Source organism: Corvus moneduloides, chromosome 2 (assembly GCF_009650955.1).
Source record: "Corvus moneduloides isolate bCorMon1 chromosome 2, bCorMon1.pri, whole genome shotgun sequence".
Classification (NCBI taxonomy): domain Eukaryota; kingdom Metazoa; phylum Chordata; class Aves; order Passeriformes; family Corvidae; genus Corvus; species Corvus moneduloides.
The window spans coordinates 99,286,859-99,303,183 of NC_045477.1; the positions used below are offsets into that span (position 1 = coordinate 99,286,859).

The following is a 16,325-nucleotide window of genomic DNA, read 5'->3' on the forward strand; positions in this document are numbered from 1 at the left end:
AGTGGTTGTACGCCCAGCTTGCAAGGGAGAGGATAATTGAACATATTTCAGACAGTTCTATATTGGGGGGTTTCTGTCTAATTTATTTTATTCCTAATCATGGGATTAAATCACGTCTATACAAACTTGTTTAATAGTACACAGTGGCTGTAGCTCTGAAATTAAGAGATATAATAGCAGCTGTATTAAATTAATCCTGGGAAAAATGAGCATGTCTAGTTTCTTAATTTTAAATTAGAAGTGCCTGTATTTATTATAATTGATATGGAAAATGTATTTCTGGACCAGCACTATAAATTCATTGTAATTACATTTGTAAGTTTAATCCTTTATTTTCCACATAATTACATTTTAATATTTAGTTATTAGTACTACAAAATCTATAAAAACCTTGACAAAATTATATGAAACACAAATTATATCAAATTCTGAAGTCAGCTAAGCATAGCACACATTCTCATCTGTACTTCTGCTATAGACTCAACTGCTTAAACTCTGATGCAAGACTATAGGTAAAATAAGCATTAGTCATGTAAATATATGGCATCAAATACAAATAATTTTGTTTTTTAGTACCTTTGATTAAAAGTTGATGGTCATTACAAATTTTGGGGGATTTGCCCATGATGTCAGATGAACATTTTAACCTCTTGACAGTATGCTTGGGCATACAAACCTGAAAGGTGTTTACATGGAACATCTTTTTCCAGATAATCTAGCAGTTTGTTTCCCACTTTAAAAGTTAATCTTTCCCCATGGTTATATTAATGAAGTTCGAGGTGATACCATTTCTAACCATTTGACACAAGAGTTAAAAGTACTGTGAAGCTCATTTTAATATAGATTACTGTGGATGCAAAATCCCTACTTTACTACTTTAAAGAAATTTAGTGATTTTTTTATTATTTGCCATGAAGAATCTATGTTGACCAGATGCTTGTTTTTTAAAATTCATAAAACAACAGAGACATATCTGAACAACATTATGTACTGTTTCTTAGTGGAATAACATATCAAAAGAGCCTAGTGACTTGGTGCAGCATGTTTCCAATTATGATCAACCGTGACTTGTTTAAAAAATAAAAATAACGTGGCTTTTTCATTTCATGGTTTAAATTGTTTTTCTCATCAAATGTGGAAACATTTTACTTTGAATGGATATTATTCATGAGCTTTGTAAAGTTTTAGAGCGTAGTACTTCATGTTTTCCTGCAAAGTGTTGGTAAAGTGAATGTTTAAGCTCTGATTGAAACCTGTTCCTCTGACAGTGTCTGTGCTCAGCTTTTTTTGATAAGAGTAGTCCACCTGAGTGGAGCTCAGGTTCCCTGGAAGTATTTGTGGAGAGCCGTAGCTCAGCGCATGAGTTGTTCTGTTATCTTTAGCAGGGTTACCTATGATGTTAAGTACAGTATTCATTGCATTGCTTCATGAGAGTTGGAGCCAGGTCAGGATTTGGTTCCCACTGTGCACTTCCCAGTAGTGTCCTGGGTAGCAGTCAGGCTCCATCTGCATTTGGATGCTTGGCCAAGTTTGTGACCGTATGATGTGTGTGCATCCTGTGATCCCTCCAATAAGGAAGCCCTTGGAGACTGTGGTTCAGACCACCTCTGGTTGCTCTCAGTGCCCTGTCAGCAGGAGTTTACTACCATCAGACCCTGTGCTGTTCCTTCCCACCCTCAGCCTCCCTCTCTGCTCCCCTTGCTTGCAGACACAGACTGCTGTAGGCATGGGGACGGTGCTGCCAAGGCTCAAGGCTCCAACCTGTGTGGGTACCTTTGACCCATCTCCTGCGGGGAGCTCAGCCAGTGCGTTGCCTGGTGCTGGAGAAAGCTGCAGGGCTGGGCAGGCAGTGTAACCTGCTGATGGAGGGTGCACTGGCCTTTTATAGGTGGCCAGCTGCCTTGCCCAGGGTCGTACATCTCCTCTCAGGTGTCTGGCGTACCAAATCCTCCCTGTGAGTGGGGTTCAGTTCCTTGGGTTGTGCTGTTTAATGGCCTGGCCTGATGCCCACAGACACATGTGTTGTTAACCTCCAGGTTCAGTTGTATCAATAGGGTTGCTCTTCCAGGAAAAGTTAGTTAGCAGAATCACAGCCTTAATCAATTTGGCAGACGGCATGTGGAGGAGAAACAAAGGGATAAAGCCACTGAGTGATTTGCCTGGAGTCAGGGCAGAAGCCTGTAGCAGAGCTGGCGGTGCTGTGTCGAATGCCTGCTGTACTCTGGCAGTCACACTGCCAGTGGAATAAATTTACTGATTATGAATAACCAGCAATGTGTTTTGCCATGAACCACATGAATAACTGTTTCTGCCTGCGTGCTTGTTAGCAGATGAGAATTATTTTTAGAAATTTAAAAAAAATTGTATTTGCTGCTTACTGACTTTGAAAATTAATTAGCAGAGTAGATCTTTAATTGACTAACCATTGTATACTCGTCACAGTATATTTAGCAAGTCTATGAATATTTGGTAGTTTCATAGCAGTTTGTGTGTGTGTTTATTCTCTGATTTATTCCCCAAGAAGCACTGGCAGAATCAGATGACTTAAGTAGTTTCGGAAATTCAGCAATGATCATGGATGCTTTTCTTAATAAAGCCCAAAACCAAGAGGAAACCTCAGTATTGAGACAATGCTGGACTTTGTATTTTGATTAGTGTGTGCCCATGGGGAATAAGCTAGCAAAGAATATATTTGTGTCCTGTAGGAATTTTGAGTTCCTGGGTAGAGACGGTGTATGCTGGTGTGACTTGCTGTGTGAGCAGAATGTTGACCTGAGGCTTGAAATAAATAGAAATACTAATCACTGAGGTAAAAATTAACATGATATTGATTTTTTTTTTTTTTGGTTTGGTTAGTTTTTGTTTATACTTCAGCATGGAACTTGAAAATTTTTTTTCTTCCAAGTGGGCTCCCTCTGAAGCTGACATTGCTATTGCATGGGTCAAGTGGTAACAGTAGTTATTTTTCCTTTATTGATTCAAAGCTTATTCAAAATGTGATTCAGAGCTTATTGAAGTCAGAGGAAATTGTTTTATTATTGAAGACTATGTTTGGGGTGGTTTTTTGAGTTATAGGTCATCATTATAGACTCTTTGGATGATGTGTTTATTGTATCGTAGGCTCTTAGGCTTGTGCTCACAGTCCTATCATCCACCTACAAAACCAAGCAAGCTAAGTTTGGAAGTGCTTTGAAGCATCTTCCACTTTACCTCCTCCAGTTTAATTCTGACTGTACAGTATCTGTTGTACTGTAAGAACAGCATCAGATTTACTCAGTTGCTAATAATCTTCCCTCATGTCTGCCCTAGGCTGGCATACTTCTGGAAACATACTTGTTTGTGTCCTTTGCATTTTCCACCAGTTTCCCTATCTGAAGATGAGGATTTAAAAAAATTTTTTTGTAATACTTTATTTGGCTTTCACTCTGAAGTGGCCACTTTGGGGAATGTAAATTTAGTTGTCGTGGTGGTTTCCATGTGAAGGAGGAAAGCAATAACATAGAATTAGCACATACCTTTGAACACTCACTTGTTTGCCTACATGATGCATCTATGCTGCTTCCCTAAACAAAAATGGGAACAAAGTGGTTTGTGAAGTGTTTCTTCCTCAAATGAGGAATTTCTGCTCCCATCTGAGAGCTGTCTGTCCTGCCCCATTGTTCCCCCATGCAGCCCTTTGGGATGGTATTGGCAGATTTGGAGCTCCCCCATGGACACATCATAAGCCAGTTAAAGGTCTTAATCTGCAATACCCTTCCAGAACAAACAGTGAAAACTTGTTTACTGAAGATTGACTGGATTGATTTGACTTAGTTTCTGACCAGAAACGTGGCAGTGAATAAATGGCTGGCAGTGGGTGGGGGCAATGAGGTGCTTTCCTTTTGGCAAGCTATTAATTCATCTCAAAAAAAATGAAATAAAATCCCAAGTAATATCCTAAGTATTTGATCATGTAGTGGCTCCAATTGACTCCAGCAGGACTAATGCCTTAGGTAAACCTTAGCTCTCAGAGATTCAAAGCAATTCAGCAAGTCTTACATATAAGCCAAGATACATCAGCCTTTGTTTCTGTGTAAACTTGTGGGAAAAGACCACGTATTTTTGTCAGAGGCTTACATGGATTTGAAACTTGCACAGATAAGCACTGGACTTACTTTGACATCCATGTTTTGTATTTAATTTGTTTTGGTTTTATGGTCCCAAAGGAATTAAAAGATATAGAAATAGTGACTTCTTGTATCAATACAGTCAAAACTATAGACTTTTCTAAGTAACAGTGTTTGTTCCCAAAATGTTCCAAATAACTTCAGTTTTTATAAAAACCTGTGTAATACAGCATCTAGTAAAATTTTCATTTACCTTGTAAACTTGAGGGCAACATACAACAAAGAAAATTTATATAACTATTACATTTTGATTTTTAATGGCCACATTATCAAATCATTTTAATGTTGTGAGTTAATCAATGTAATAATGTCCCTTTGTGGGGTAGGCACATACTATCCATTAATTCTTTGCAATGAAGAAACACTAAAGGAGTCAGCTGCATTCTTTAAAATAGAATGGGTCTCATTGTAATCAGTTTCTATTTTACTCCATAATTCACATTGACTGTTTAAAGCAGCTTTGTAGACAGTAGTTGGGAGAAGATTCTTTCCTTTTGCATACCTACTCATTTTTTTACTTCTGGAATAATAGTTGTTTAGTAAATCAAATAACTAAATTAAAAGAAGGTTCTTTCTATACGTTGCTTATGTCTTTAGTAGACTCGTCCCTAAAGACAAAGTAGTCTCAAACTTGTTTTTAATGTCTGGAAATGGAAAGCTTTTTGTAACATCCAGCTGACAAAAAAGGAAAGAGTTAAGCTTGTACCTATTTTCTCCAACCCCTTTTCCTTTCCACTGATGCAAAAATTGTGATGGTCATGACTTGAGTTGGGGGGGATTTTGTGTCAGGTTTTCTAACCCATTCTGTGTCCTGCAGTTTGTTGATGTGAAGAGCCTTAGCTGAAAGGTTCTGAAAAAAGGGAGTGGTGTTGGATTGGGAAATACTCCCTTTATTGCCTTTGCAATACCTTATGGTGTATACACATATGAAAGCAATTACTGCACAGCTGCTTTTTTTCCCCACGTGAAAACCCATTCTGAATAAGCTCTTTATGGTATTTTTTGTGTTGTCTGTATCATAGATATGAAAAAAATTTTGCAGCTTTTATTGACTTTCTTTCATTTTTCTTTTCAGAGTGAAGGAGTTAGTTTTCTCATCATGACCTCAAACAACAGAGTACAACATTCAAAGAAGCTGCTCGGCATATACCTTTTTGTTTATTTGGTTTTGGGTTTTTGTTTTTGGTAACTGAAGCTGCTTAACGTTTACTTTTTATTGTTGTTATTGTTGGTCCTAACAGTTGCTTAACTGTTGTGGGCTAAACTGTACAACAAATCTGGGAGGAAGGGAAAGCAACCTGCCTAACTCATTACTTGTCCATGGCATCTGTTATCATTTTGCTGCTGTTTTGACAGAAGCTGGAGATGCTCTTTAAACCATAGGAACTTTTCTGCTGGCCTCTTTAATTGATGGCCAATGCCTTCATTTTCTTTTTCTTCAAAGACAAACTGTATTTATTCTCTGGCATATTAGGGGATTCTGTAACACCTGCTGAAGCAGCAAGATCTGGTATTTACTGGCATAATTTCAAGCCTACGACAGTACTACCTCAGTTCAAAGTAAAGCCGGATTTGCCGTGTTGGTGTATGACAGGAACTCCTGTATCTCTGTGCTGAGTCTCTCAAGAACAGTCGCCAGCCTTACTGAACTTGCAACTTGTACAGCTGCTGCTGCTGCTGGGTTTTGAATCACTAGCTGCAGGGTTTACTTCTCAGACAAAGCCGAAGTAGGGCACTGAAAAGTCTAAAATGGGATGAAACTCTGTGAATCAGACTTAGAGGATTCAGAGTAGTTAAAAAGTATAAAATGTGTAACTGAAGCAACGTAAGTTAAAAACATCAATCTATATTAGGGGTATCTCTGTACCTTTGACACACTTGTTTAATCCTCTCTATGTAGGTGTTTATGTAGGTACTTCAGATTGCAAAAGCCTTTTCTTCTATTTACAAGCTCACTTTTGTCAGCTAACTGTTCTTAGCTGCATTTCTTGTAACCAAAAAAATCCACATAGGCATGCTAGGAATGCAGGGATGATAATGGGTATCGGGCAGATTCAAGAGCTATGTTAACACAGTATTATCTTGCCATCTATAAAGTCCTGATATTTGCCTTTTACCAGGAAAGCACCATTGTAGCTGCAGGCACTATTACAGGGAAGAAGAACCATTGCAGTCACTTATCCTGAGTTCTTTTCAAGGCTAACTGTGCATCACATTTCCAGTGGCCTGAAAATCTGAGTGGTGTGGCAGCTACTGTCACGAAAGTCACATACAACTGTTGCACCAGACTAGCAGAATGTCATGCCACCTTGCTTCTCCTTTGATTGAAGTGTTTGTGTACATTTTAAGGGTACCCCGCCAGTGCCTGCTCTGATAGACATGTAAGTATTACTAAGTTATGAGTTATGTGAGACTTTTTTCTTTTCTTTCTTTTTTTAAATCATTGTGCTTGGTGGAACCTGTACTTCACTGTTAACAATGCATCATCTTCTTTTGTTTTTTTTTTTTTTCTGAGGAAGACAAGAGTCAATGTCTTAAAAATACAATGAATGGCAATGCAGTCTTCCTGCTTACATGCTGAATTTTTAGAACTGAGGATTGTATTACAAGACAAAGATGAATGTAAACTAATTCCTTCCCTACTTCATGGCACACTTTATTTTTCAGTGTAGTTTTTTGGATCTTAAATCACAGCAATGCATAGGCTAATACAATATTGGATCTAAAATCAATTTAAATATCTGATCTGATTGAGTTTTTCTCTAATACTAATGCTATAAATGGTTCTAGGACATTCTGAAATGCTGCTTGTTCAAGTCTGGAACTAAAAAACCCGCATACCTTTGGCATTTTCTGTCTGACCCCCTCCTGCCCCCGCCAGCACTGAGTGTGGTACCTGCTGAATTCAATGTTTTGAATGTCTCTATTTTGAAGAATCCCTCTGTATCAATTAAGAAATTATGCCACTAAAACAAATGGCTAAACAGCATAGAGCAACTTAAAAAACAAAACCAAACTTGACTAAATAATCAATTATTCTCTATCCTGTATCTTTCACAAAGGCATATGCAATACTTACATTCTTAATTTAGTTTACAGAATGGAACCAAAATGTATAAATGTTATGTTTGCTAAAACTTCACAATGTATATTGGGTCTTTGTACATTTTGCCTGACTTACCTTAAATTTAAAATATTTTTTGCTATATAACCTTAACAGTTATTAAGCAGTGTTTTCTTTTTGGGTACGTATTGTTTCTGGATATCAAGATGTTAAATATATTTCTTGCTATTGTGATATGACAAGAGACTTAACTTATCTTGCTGTGTCTTCCAATGTACACGCTGTATATAAGGATAAATGTGATGCTGCTGGAGACCAGAATAAATGGAACTAGAGTAGTGTATTGTATTTAGTCTGTATTGATTATGGATGCTCTCCTTAATAGCCATATGCAATAAAATACGTTATTTATGAAAGGAGTAAAGCATTTGTGTGCCTATTTTCTCAAGGGGTGAAGTGGATTTTTCTGGCTGTTTACATAAAATCAGTTTATTCTCTCTTTTGAATGGAAACATGCTTTCTGTGAACAAATGTTACTGCACTGCACGTACTTGCTTTCCTTTTAACTCCTCAAACATCATGAAATAATTTTAAGTCTTGTTTAAGGATAAAACTATTGGTTTTATAAAGTGAAGTTTGTGTATTTGAGGAAATAAGTAGGAGCAGAAATCATCTTAATTTTTAATTCCAGTTTTAAAAGTGAGTGGAAGACTATGGGAGTCCTTCTAGCAGCCTATTTAGTGAGAACAGACTTGCCCTATAGAAGCTGTATAGTCTCTTACACTGGTACAAGGTGAGTGGGAACCTAATGCTATTTGTAGTTATGTCCTGCTGCTGGTTTGCATGCAGGGACCGTGGCCTGCAGTCAGAGACACCACAAGGTCACTGTAGCCTGATTTGGTCAGCAGGAATGTCTCTTACACCTGACAGTAGACCCTTTTTCAATTTTCCTTGCATCCAGGAAAGTGATGTATGGGGGTCATGGGCTCATGTCAGGGAATGTGGTGATGAGGAGCAGGGGACAACAACAGTAGCTTTGTAAAAAGCTCGATGTCTTTTTTGCAGCAGTCTTGGTGAGTACTCCTTTGCTTAAGCTCAAGAGTGACATATGTTTGCTCAGATGCAAGGCCTGCTGGTGCAAGGAAGAGACATGATCTCACTGTCTTTCATGTTTAAACTCATTTGAGGTGAAGTCCTGCCTTGGGATGTGTATTCTTCTGGTCACATCTCCTACTAAGTGGCTGGTATTTTCATGGTTACCTGATGTTTTGGGGATGGTTGAAGGACCATACTTGTATAACTTGGCCTTTAAAGGACAAAACCTGGCTCACTGTGGTATGATCCTTTCTCTGAGAGTGGCTTGAATAGAAAAGAGCAGTTCTCTTCCTTGCAGCAGTAGGATCATCCTGTGGCTGCTGGAGTGTCCATATAAGCCACAAAGTGCAGAAATGAATGTGTATGTTCCCTAAGAGAGAACATTCAGTTCCTTCTCTCATCTGCCCTGACCTTCTTATCTGTAGGCTTTTCTAGGGGAGAGAAAATGGGACACTGTGAGTTTTGTGGTGCCTACATCCTTGGCAAAGAAAAACAATTGTTTTAGTCTTTGAAGTTGCCCTGGAGAATACAGCTATCCAAAAGAACCTCCTCATTTTTTTGCTGTCAGCAGGGTATGAGAGTGGTACCTTACAATACCATAGAAGAAGAATGTCTTTGATAAGACATCTGGAAATCCAGTATCAGATTCTCTGGAAGGTACAATTTCTGATAATCAGAAAATAAAGAAAACCTTTGGGTCCTCCACATCCCTGCAGCAATTTAATGTGGTGTAGGATGCTTTCAAACAGAGCAACATTTGCACTGACTGGAAGTGGTGCTCTTCAGTCGTTTCCCAGTGTCTGTACTTCTCGAGGATAAGGAGTCCATGGCTTCCAGCCTCCTTGGGAAACCTGCATTTACTCTGTGTTACATGGTTCAGAGAACGGTTGATATGTGTCCAGATGTCACCCCAGCTTGCTTTCCATTCTCAAAGACCGTGGGAATAGGAAAGGGTTTAGGTCCTTGCTGCACTAATTCTGCAGTAATTGTGAGTGTTCTGGTGTTTGCTCTTGGGAGAGTCATTGCTGAATAGTGTAAAGGGAACAAATTAGGCTGGAGGTGCAAGCGTTAATACTCTATGGGAGGCAAATCACCCACCAAATCTTTCAGTATATTACTACAGCTTCAGTCTTTTATGGATGGCTTTTCCAGCTTGAGAAACTTCAGCTTCAGCCAGCTCTTGCAGAGAGCAAAAAAGTAATAGGGACAGAAAATGTCATTATTTACTTTTGAAAACATAGATCCCAGTTAGGCTTTTTTTTCTTTTCAACTTTTTTATTTATCATTGTGATGTGTCCTGTCTATCTGTAAGAGTAAACATGTATTTTATAATGTTCAGTGTAGGGATGGCCTTTGGGATGGATATGGCACATAATATTGCTTCAAATGAGCTATGGCCTCATTTTTTTTCATTTTATCAGGCAACATAGTGTCATGTGTTGAATGCATGGCAGCCAAAAGTTTTTGAAAAGTACACTTGATCCTCAGTATTTCTTTACAAGTCCTCCTTGTGTTTTCTCTTTTCATGTTCTCTTTTCCCGTTTGCATAAAGTGAGTAATAAATACAATCATAAAAATGCATTTTAAGTGCTAAACTGAATGTAGAAGGTGTATCTGGGAGATGAGGAGCACTACTGCTAAAATACGAGCTCCTATGTAGGAAGAGGATGTAAACATCGGGCTATGTTTACATGTCTCAAATGGAGGAGGCAGAAGGTGGAATTAAGCACACCTTGAAACATCTGTTAATGTGAATACGAGGAGGGACAAGATAAAGGAACAGGATTCCCTTAGTTGGAAACATGCTTTCTGCAGATGGACCAGTTAAATTGAACTCCCACATTTGACAGCAGTTAAGCATTAGTATATTATTCTGTCTCAACCTTTAAAATTTCTGCTACTGCTCGTAAAAATAGTTTTCCTTCTCATTAAATAATGATCCTGTCTGAAAACGTGGGTGCGCCGAGCAATTCATTCATAGTGAGTAAGCTATATTGCAGAGCTGAACATCCAGGCCTACCATTCTACCTCAGACAAACTTCAACATGGAAATTTTGCTCAGCCAAAAGGGTCCAGACTTAGATCTTGTAATACGACTCTCACCCCAAAAGGTGAGCTGAAGGGTACACTTAGTTCAAAATATTAGATCAGCTGATAAAACTTGTGTATAAGGGATGAATTAACTACATCTCCACTAGAATATTGTTGTGTAAAAGTCTGACCTTAAAAGAGTAGAGTTAATATGCTCCTAATTAGTTAAAAAAAAGATTCCTTTCACCAAGGCATAGTGACTTTTTGAACAAATTGATACACTCAGTGACTGTGGAATGGTGTTCTGGTACCCCCTATAAGGTCTCCACAGCATAGTCTAAATATCTGATCCTACAATACATTACAGCTGTATTCGACAGAGCAGTTACTCCTGGAGGAAAAAGGAAAAAAAAATTTCTGTATCATTGGCCCTTTACTGGTAATTTAGCTGATTTAGATGCAGATGTTGAAGAGAGTGGACTATCCTACAAAAGGACAAGAAAGTGCAGGGACAGGGGGTGTATTATGCCATTACTTGAGCTGTGTGATAAACATCGGTGAAGGTGTCATGGTTCATGTACATGAGTATACACTTAAACAAGCTACCTAGATAAAGGAGAAATAAGGGATACAAGGCAACAACATTGCCTTACCTGTTATTTTACTTAATCCAGTCCAGAGGTAACCTTGAGGTGTTTACCCCTTCCCTATGGAACAGTGATTGCCTCAAATTATCTCACACTTGGGATCAGGTATTGTGACAACACAAACACTGGGGACTAAGTTTACACTGGTCACCTACAACATGGCCACCAGTTGCCCTTCCACTGCTGCCAGTTTGTCGTCTAAATAGCACAAACTATTGCGCAAAGATAGACTCTGGAGCCCTGGTCCCAGTGGCCACAGGTCAGGAATATGCCACCATTGCATTCATGGTGATTTGCTGCAGCTCTGATTCAGAGTCATTTGGGAGGTTGTTTATGTATTTCTGATACATTTTTTTTTTTCAAAACTCATGTCCTCTAAAGGCTGTTCTGTGTTGTGGTATAAGATTGCCTTTGGGCAGTACTTCAGGAAATGTAATTATAGTCAGTTATTTATCATGTCTATCAAGCTGTTCCATATAAATATCTTGGTTCTTAAGTGGCATACATGAAGAATTTTTTTTTCTAGAAGGCCAAACCTCACAATGATTGCCCATTTTCTCAAGGCTAAACTGCTTTTAAATGACTTTTTTTTTTTTTATTCTAGTTCAATGTGTCAATGGAAGTAGAGTGGAATTTTCACAACTAGTCTATGGTTTTAGCCAATGAATCAATAAAGAAATCCAGCATTAATTTCAACTGCAGATAAATGAATGTTTCTGTAAAGGTTTCATAAGAGTAAAGGTTAAATTTTAATCTTATTTATCTAAAGAACAAGTATTAAAATGTTTCTACTTTTAGTAGAGCCTTTTCTTAGTAACAGACTTGACAGAGGAGGAATAATGTTTTCCTTTGCCTGTGATGCATCATGTTTAATATCCCAGTGCTGGATTCTATATTATTTTAATCAAATAATGGTTTTACTATTTCACAGGAAAGACTTTCACTGTATAAACATTTCATTTTTTTTATTGACTATGCCTGTATTTCTCAGATGGTAGCAGGATTTTTTCTGCCCTAAGGGAATAAAAAACAAAGGAAGTTTCTAATTTAGTATCTGTAGTCCATTGCCTTCAAAACCAGAGAAGAAGCACCACAAAGAAATTCAAGACAGCATAATTTTCATTTTGGAAACTTGCTCTTTTGTTTTTGGACAATCACACTTATGTGATGTACCTGGAATACACCATTGCCAGGTTATTTCCGTGATCTTTGCTCTTCATTTACAGACATGCAGATTAGGAGAAACATCCAGGGGCCGTGGACAGAAGAACCTCATTTATGTTTGGACTTATCTTTACACTTTCCAGCCATTGAACTCCCTGTCCTGTGACAAATTATACGTTCCAGAAATTCTGTCACTGTACACTGTGATTGTCCTCAATTTGATGTGTAAAGCAGTGATATACCATCTCAGTTTGAGGTGCATCATCCCTCTGTGTGTGAAGTTCTGAAAAATGCTCTGGTTCTCCTCTTATGCAGCAGCAGGACAAGGATATCAATGGGTACTCTTGACAAAGGCCTAATTATACTTGTTACTACACAAGAAATCTGGTGCTTTGTGTGCATTCAGATAGTTTGTCAGATGTCAGTGTACCATTGACATGTATCTGGAGGATGTTGGTTGGTTGTTTGTCCTGTTTTGCTAATGAGAGGGTGGCTATTTAACTTGTCCTCAAGCACAGAAGATCCACAAGGTGAAATCTCTGAATGTTCCCTGAATGATAATTCAAATGACTGTCCAACTTTTGTCAGCCACCAGACTTCATCTTCCTGCCTCAGAGCCTGAAACACCGGCTGTGCCCCTCTCTTAGTGTGTCTATGTAAATCATCACATTGATCTGTGGGACAGAGATGTAAGTGAGGGTGAAGCTCTTTTTGAACCCCTGTCTCACTACATTAATCTACAGGGAGGCTTTGAGAGATGTGTGACTTGAGCAAAAGTGGGATTTTTTGTATTTCCTTTTGCATTTCAGGTTTTTCAGGAGCCTTACCAGAGAAGAAATAACCCCTCCAGCTAAGCATAGAGCTGAGTGCATCATTGCACAGGAAACCTTTATGGTGGTGGGTATGGAAGCAGTGTACTACTGTATGCAACTTCCCCGGCCACTGGGGCTGGGAGAACTGATGGGATGGATGCCTCATCTGCCAGCTCCGCTCCAGCTGCTCCCGCTCCAACCAGCCACACCACTCGGGAATGTCACAAAACATCCAACTCAGCCTCGGCGGTTCCGCTGTCTGCTCTCCCCAGTGAGAGGGCACGAGTGGGACCCTGGAGGTGTTTTAGCCCCTTCCTCGCAGGCGGCTGCGGAGGGAGGTGGCCCCGGCAGCCTCCCTGGCTGGCTGCGCTCGCAGCTTCGCGCTCGCCGCTCCGCTGCGTGTGTGGCACGGCCATCTCTCACATTGTGTCTGCCTCATTGACAGCACTAAAGAGGCTTTGTCAGCTGCTTTGCTGTGCTTTCAGGGATCCCCTGCTTATTTCCATGCATGCCTTCTTGGCGAGAAGCCAGCATTTTGTTTACCTCTTAAAAGGAGATTCATTAATATGTTTTTCCTGTTCAAATTTATTTGTGTGTCGTTTACCCTGCATAGACAATTTTGCTTGCCTAGTACTGTTTTTTTTTTTTTTCTTCTGTTGGCTGGGGAATAGGGGAGGTTTGTTTTTATCAGTAATATATTGGTGAGTTAAGTAATTGTTTGCAAAATGAACCACATACTGCTTGTAGTTAAAGGATTTTTTTATTATTATTTTTTTAAGTTTCTGAACCAAGTTTGGCTAGCAATTATTTTTATGCAGCCCCACTTAAGTCAATAGAATTCCTTAGTTATAACTGAGCATCGTATTCAGCCTGCTGTAGTTTTCTCTCAAGCCTTGTATAAAGGGTGTATTTATGTGACATATCCAGGGTTGCCAGACCCAATGGCCCTGGAAACGGGCTAGATGCAATGTGAATGTTAGCAAATGAAGCCCCATATCTCTAAACTGCCAGGATAAGATAACCTGACAAATTTAAAGAAGCAATGCTGAAGATTTTGATCTGCATTAATATTACACTACTGCCAAAAGTGGTGGTGCTATTTTAGCAGAGAAATCAGATTCAGGGTTTTTGATGGTGTAGATAGGCTCATCAAAATGGTGAGAAACTAGTAATTTCACAACTTTCACTGCACTATTCTACAGAATGTGTAACTTTTTTTTGTATTTTTAAATGATGACACAACAATGAAGCTAGTGGAGTCCCTTCCCTTCTTCTTACATGCATCAAATGATTTTTCAAGGTTTCTATGATCAGTTTGTGTATTCTTGATGGGCTGTGAAACGAGAAGATGCTAAAGAGACTCTGCTCACAGTGCACTCTGCTCCCTTCACTCAGCTTTTAGGGAAAGGAGCTGTGTCTGAGGCAGTGAGACAGGCAGGGAGCAGTAACCTATGGCTGCTGGGGCTTGGAGAGCCTGCTAGGTAGAGGGGAATCAGGGAGGCCAGATGTCCAACATATTTCAGGGGATTACAATGGTCCTCATGTGTTTATTTAAGCATAGGAGTTCATACAAAGTAGGAAGCATAGCACAAGCTTTTCCAATCTTCAGTCCTGGAGCTTAATTAACTTTGTCCTACAAACTGTCATTTTGGGATGAAATTCTTTTAATCATTTAATCAAATGCATTCAAGGTCAGATTGAGAGAAGAAGCTAATGAATATATTCTGGAAAAAAGAGACTTTCTGTTCAGTGCCACTCTGTCAGGGAATAGCTGAGATCAATTTCCTCTTCCTATAAAGCCATAGCACTGGGGCTTAAAAGATTTATGTTAAAAAAAAAATAAATCTCCTCCTTTCAGGATGGAAAAAATGTGATTGATTGGGTCCCTCAAAGAAAGATGTCCTTGTCTAATTAACACCCCCATTTGCTTTCTTTTAAGGTAAAGCATTAGGAGATGATGCGGAATGATCTTTTGTTCCATATTCTGTTTCCAATTCTGCTAGACCAGTGAGTCAGGGTCAGCAATGCAACATTTTCCACTGGCCTCATGACCACAGTGAGGAGGATTTTGAAAGCCAGCTTGCACATTCACTCCTCAGAGAGACATGTTCCAAAAAAGTGTAAGATCTCTGTTGTCATGAATACCTATGTTTCATGTTTAAAAACCCGTTTCCTTGGTAACTGGACTTGTTAGGCTGGTCTGCTCATACCATGCATGCAGAGGCCACCAAATACTGTACAAAGCTTATTGAGCCATTTAGCAAAAACATTTAATGCATTAGACTTTTTGTATTAATTGTAAAGAACTCCTGAGAGACAAAAGATAAACTTTCTCTGCTGCTTACCTCGTGCTGTATAAAGTCTTTTCCTGTGATGCCAGAAGGTATCATGATGGAGGATGGCAACAGTGACTTCGTGAAAGGAAAGTCATTTTTCTCTGGACTTGCCTTTCCATTGCAATTCCTTCCTGAATGCCTCCCAGGCATGGTCAGCTGTGACACCCATTTACTGGATTTTTTCTGTCTATGAATGCTGCTGTTACGGAAGACATTTTAAACTTGGCTATTCATGGCATATCTCTGTGCTGTCGTCACATAGCTGTGTGATGGGCATTAACTTGGATATCCCTGAGTGGCAATTTGACTCTCCACACCCAGACAATGTACATTCATAGCATCTTGGTTTCCTGCCATTTAGCCCATCTGTTGGATTGACTCTTTGCCCATTTAAAAGTCAGTCAGACAGGGGTGTAGGTGCCAAGAAATGTGAATTGAGAAGGGGAGTCTGCATAACGCTGCTGGCAGAGCATCTTCAGTAAGAGCCTCCTCCTTTGTGGCAGCCATCACTGCCAGATGCCTCCCTACAGTAGGTTACAACTGCTGACATTTGCGTACCAAAAAAAGGATACACGAAGCAGGGAAAAGGAGGGAAGAGTTTCAGGGTAGCCTTGGCAACTTGCAAGATAAGCTGTGCTCTTGCAGGTACTCAGTTCACAGCACAAGTAAGAGATGCATGGAGATTGCAGGGTATTAAAAAGTTACTCAGTAGGGAGAGCACATTGTTAGTGTGCTAAGGTGAACCTGAGGTAGCTCATTACACTTAAGGAGAGAGCCAATGACCCAGCAGAGGTAGCTGCAGGAACCCAGTAAAGGTGTTTCTCTTCTTCCATGTAGTAGACTTATACAAGAGTGTTAGTCCTGCCTGGCGGGCGTTTCTGAATGTGGAGTAGAGATCCAAAGATAACATCCCTTAAGGTCATCTCTCTCTTAGCCACAGTTGGGTTGTGCAGTGAATTAACTCATCTGTGTGTAAAATTTATAATCCAAATCTCGAGAGTGTCGGGCAC

General features: G+C 39.4%; 1 protein-coding gene across 4 annotated transcripts in view; it reads left to right on the forward strand.

The window, feature by feature from the left end:
• IRS2 (insulin receptor substrate 2) overlaps window positions 1-7,649 on the forward strand; it is a 28,990-nt gene extending 21,341 nt beyond the window's left edge. For all 4 annotated transcript variants that reach the window (XR_004238438.1, XR_004238436.1, XR_004238437.1 and 1 more), the window contains one exon: window positions 5,242-7,649. Coding sequence is in view for 1 of the 4 variants with exons in the window: in XM_032100570.1 (XP_031956461.1) it covers window positions 5,242-5,246 (5 nt within the window). In the remaining 3 variants the exon portion in view is untranslated. The remainder of the gene's footprint in view (window positions 1-5,241) is intronic.
• The last annotated feature ends 8,676 nt before the right edge of the window (window positions 7,650-16,325 follow it).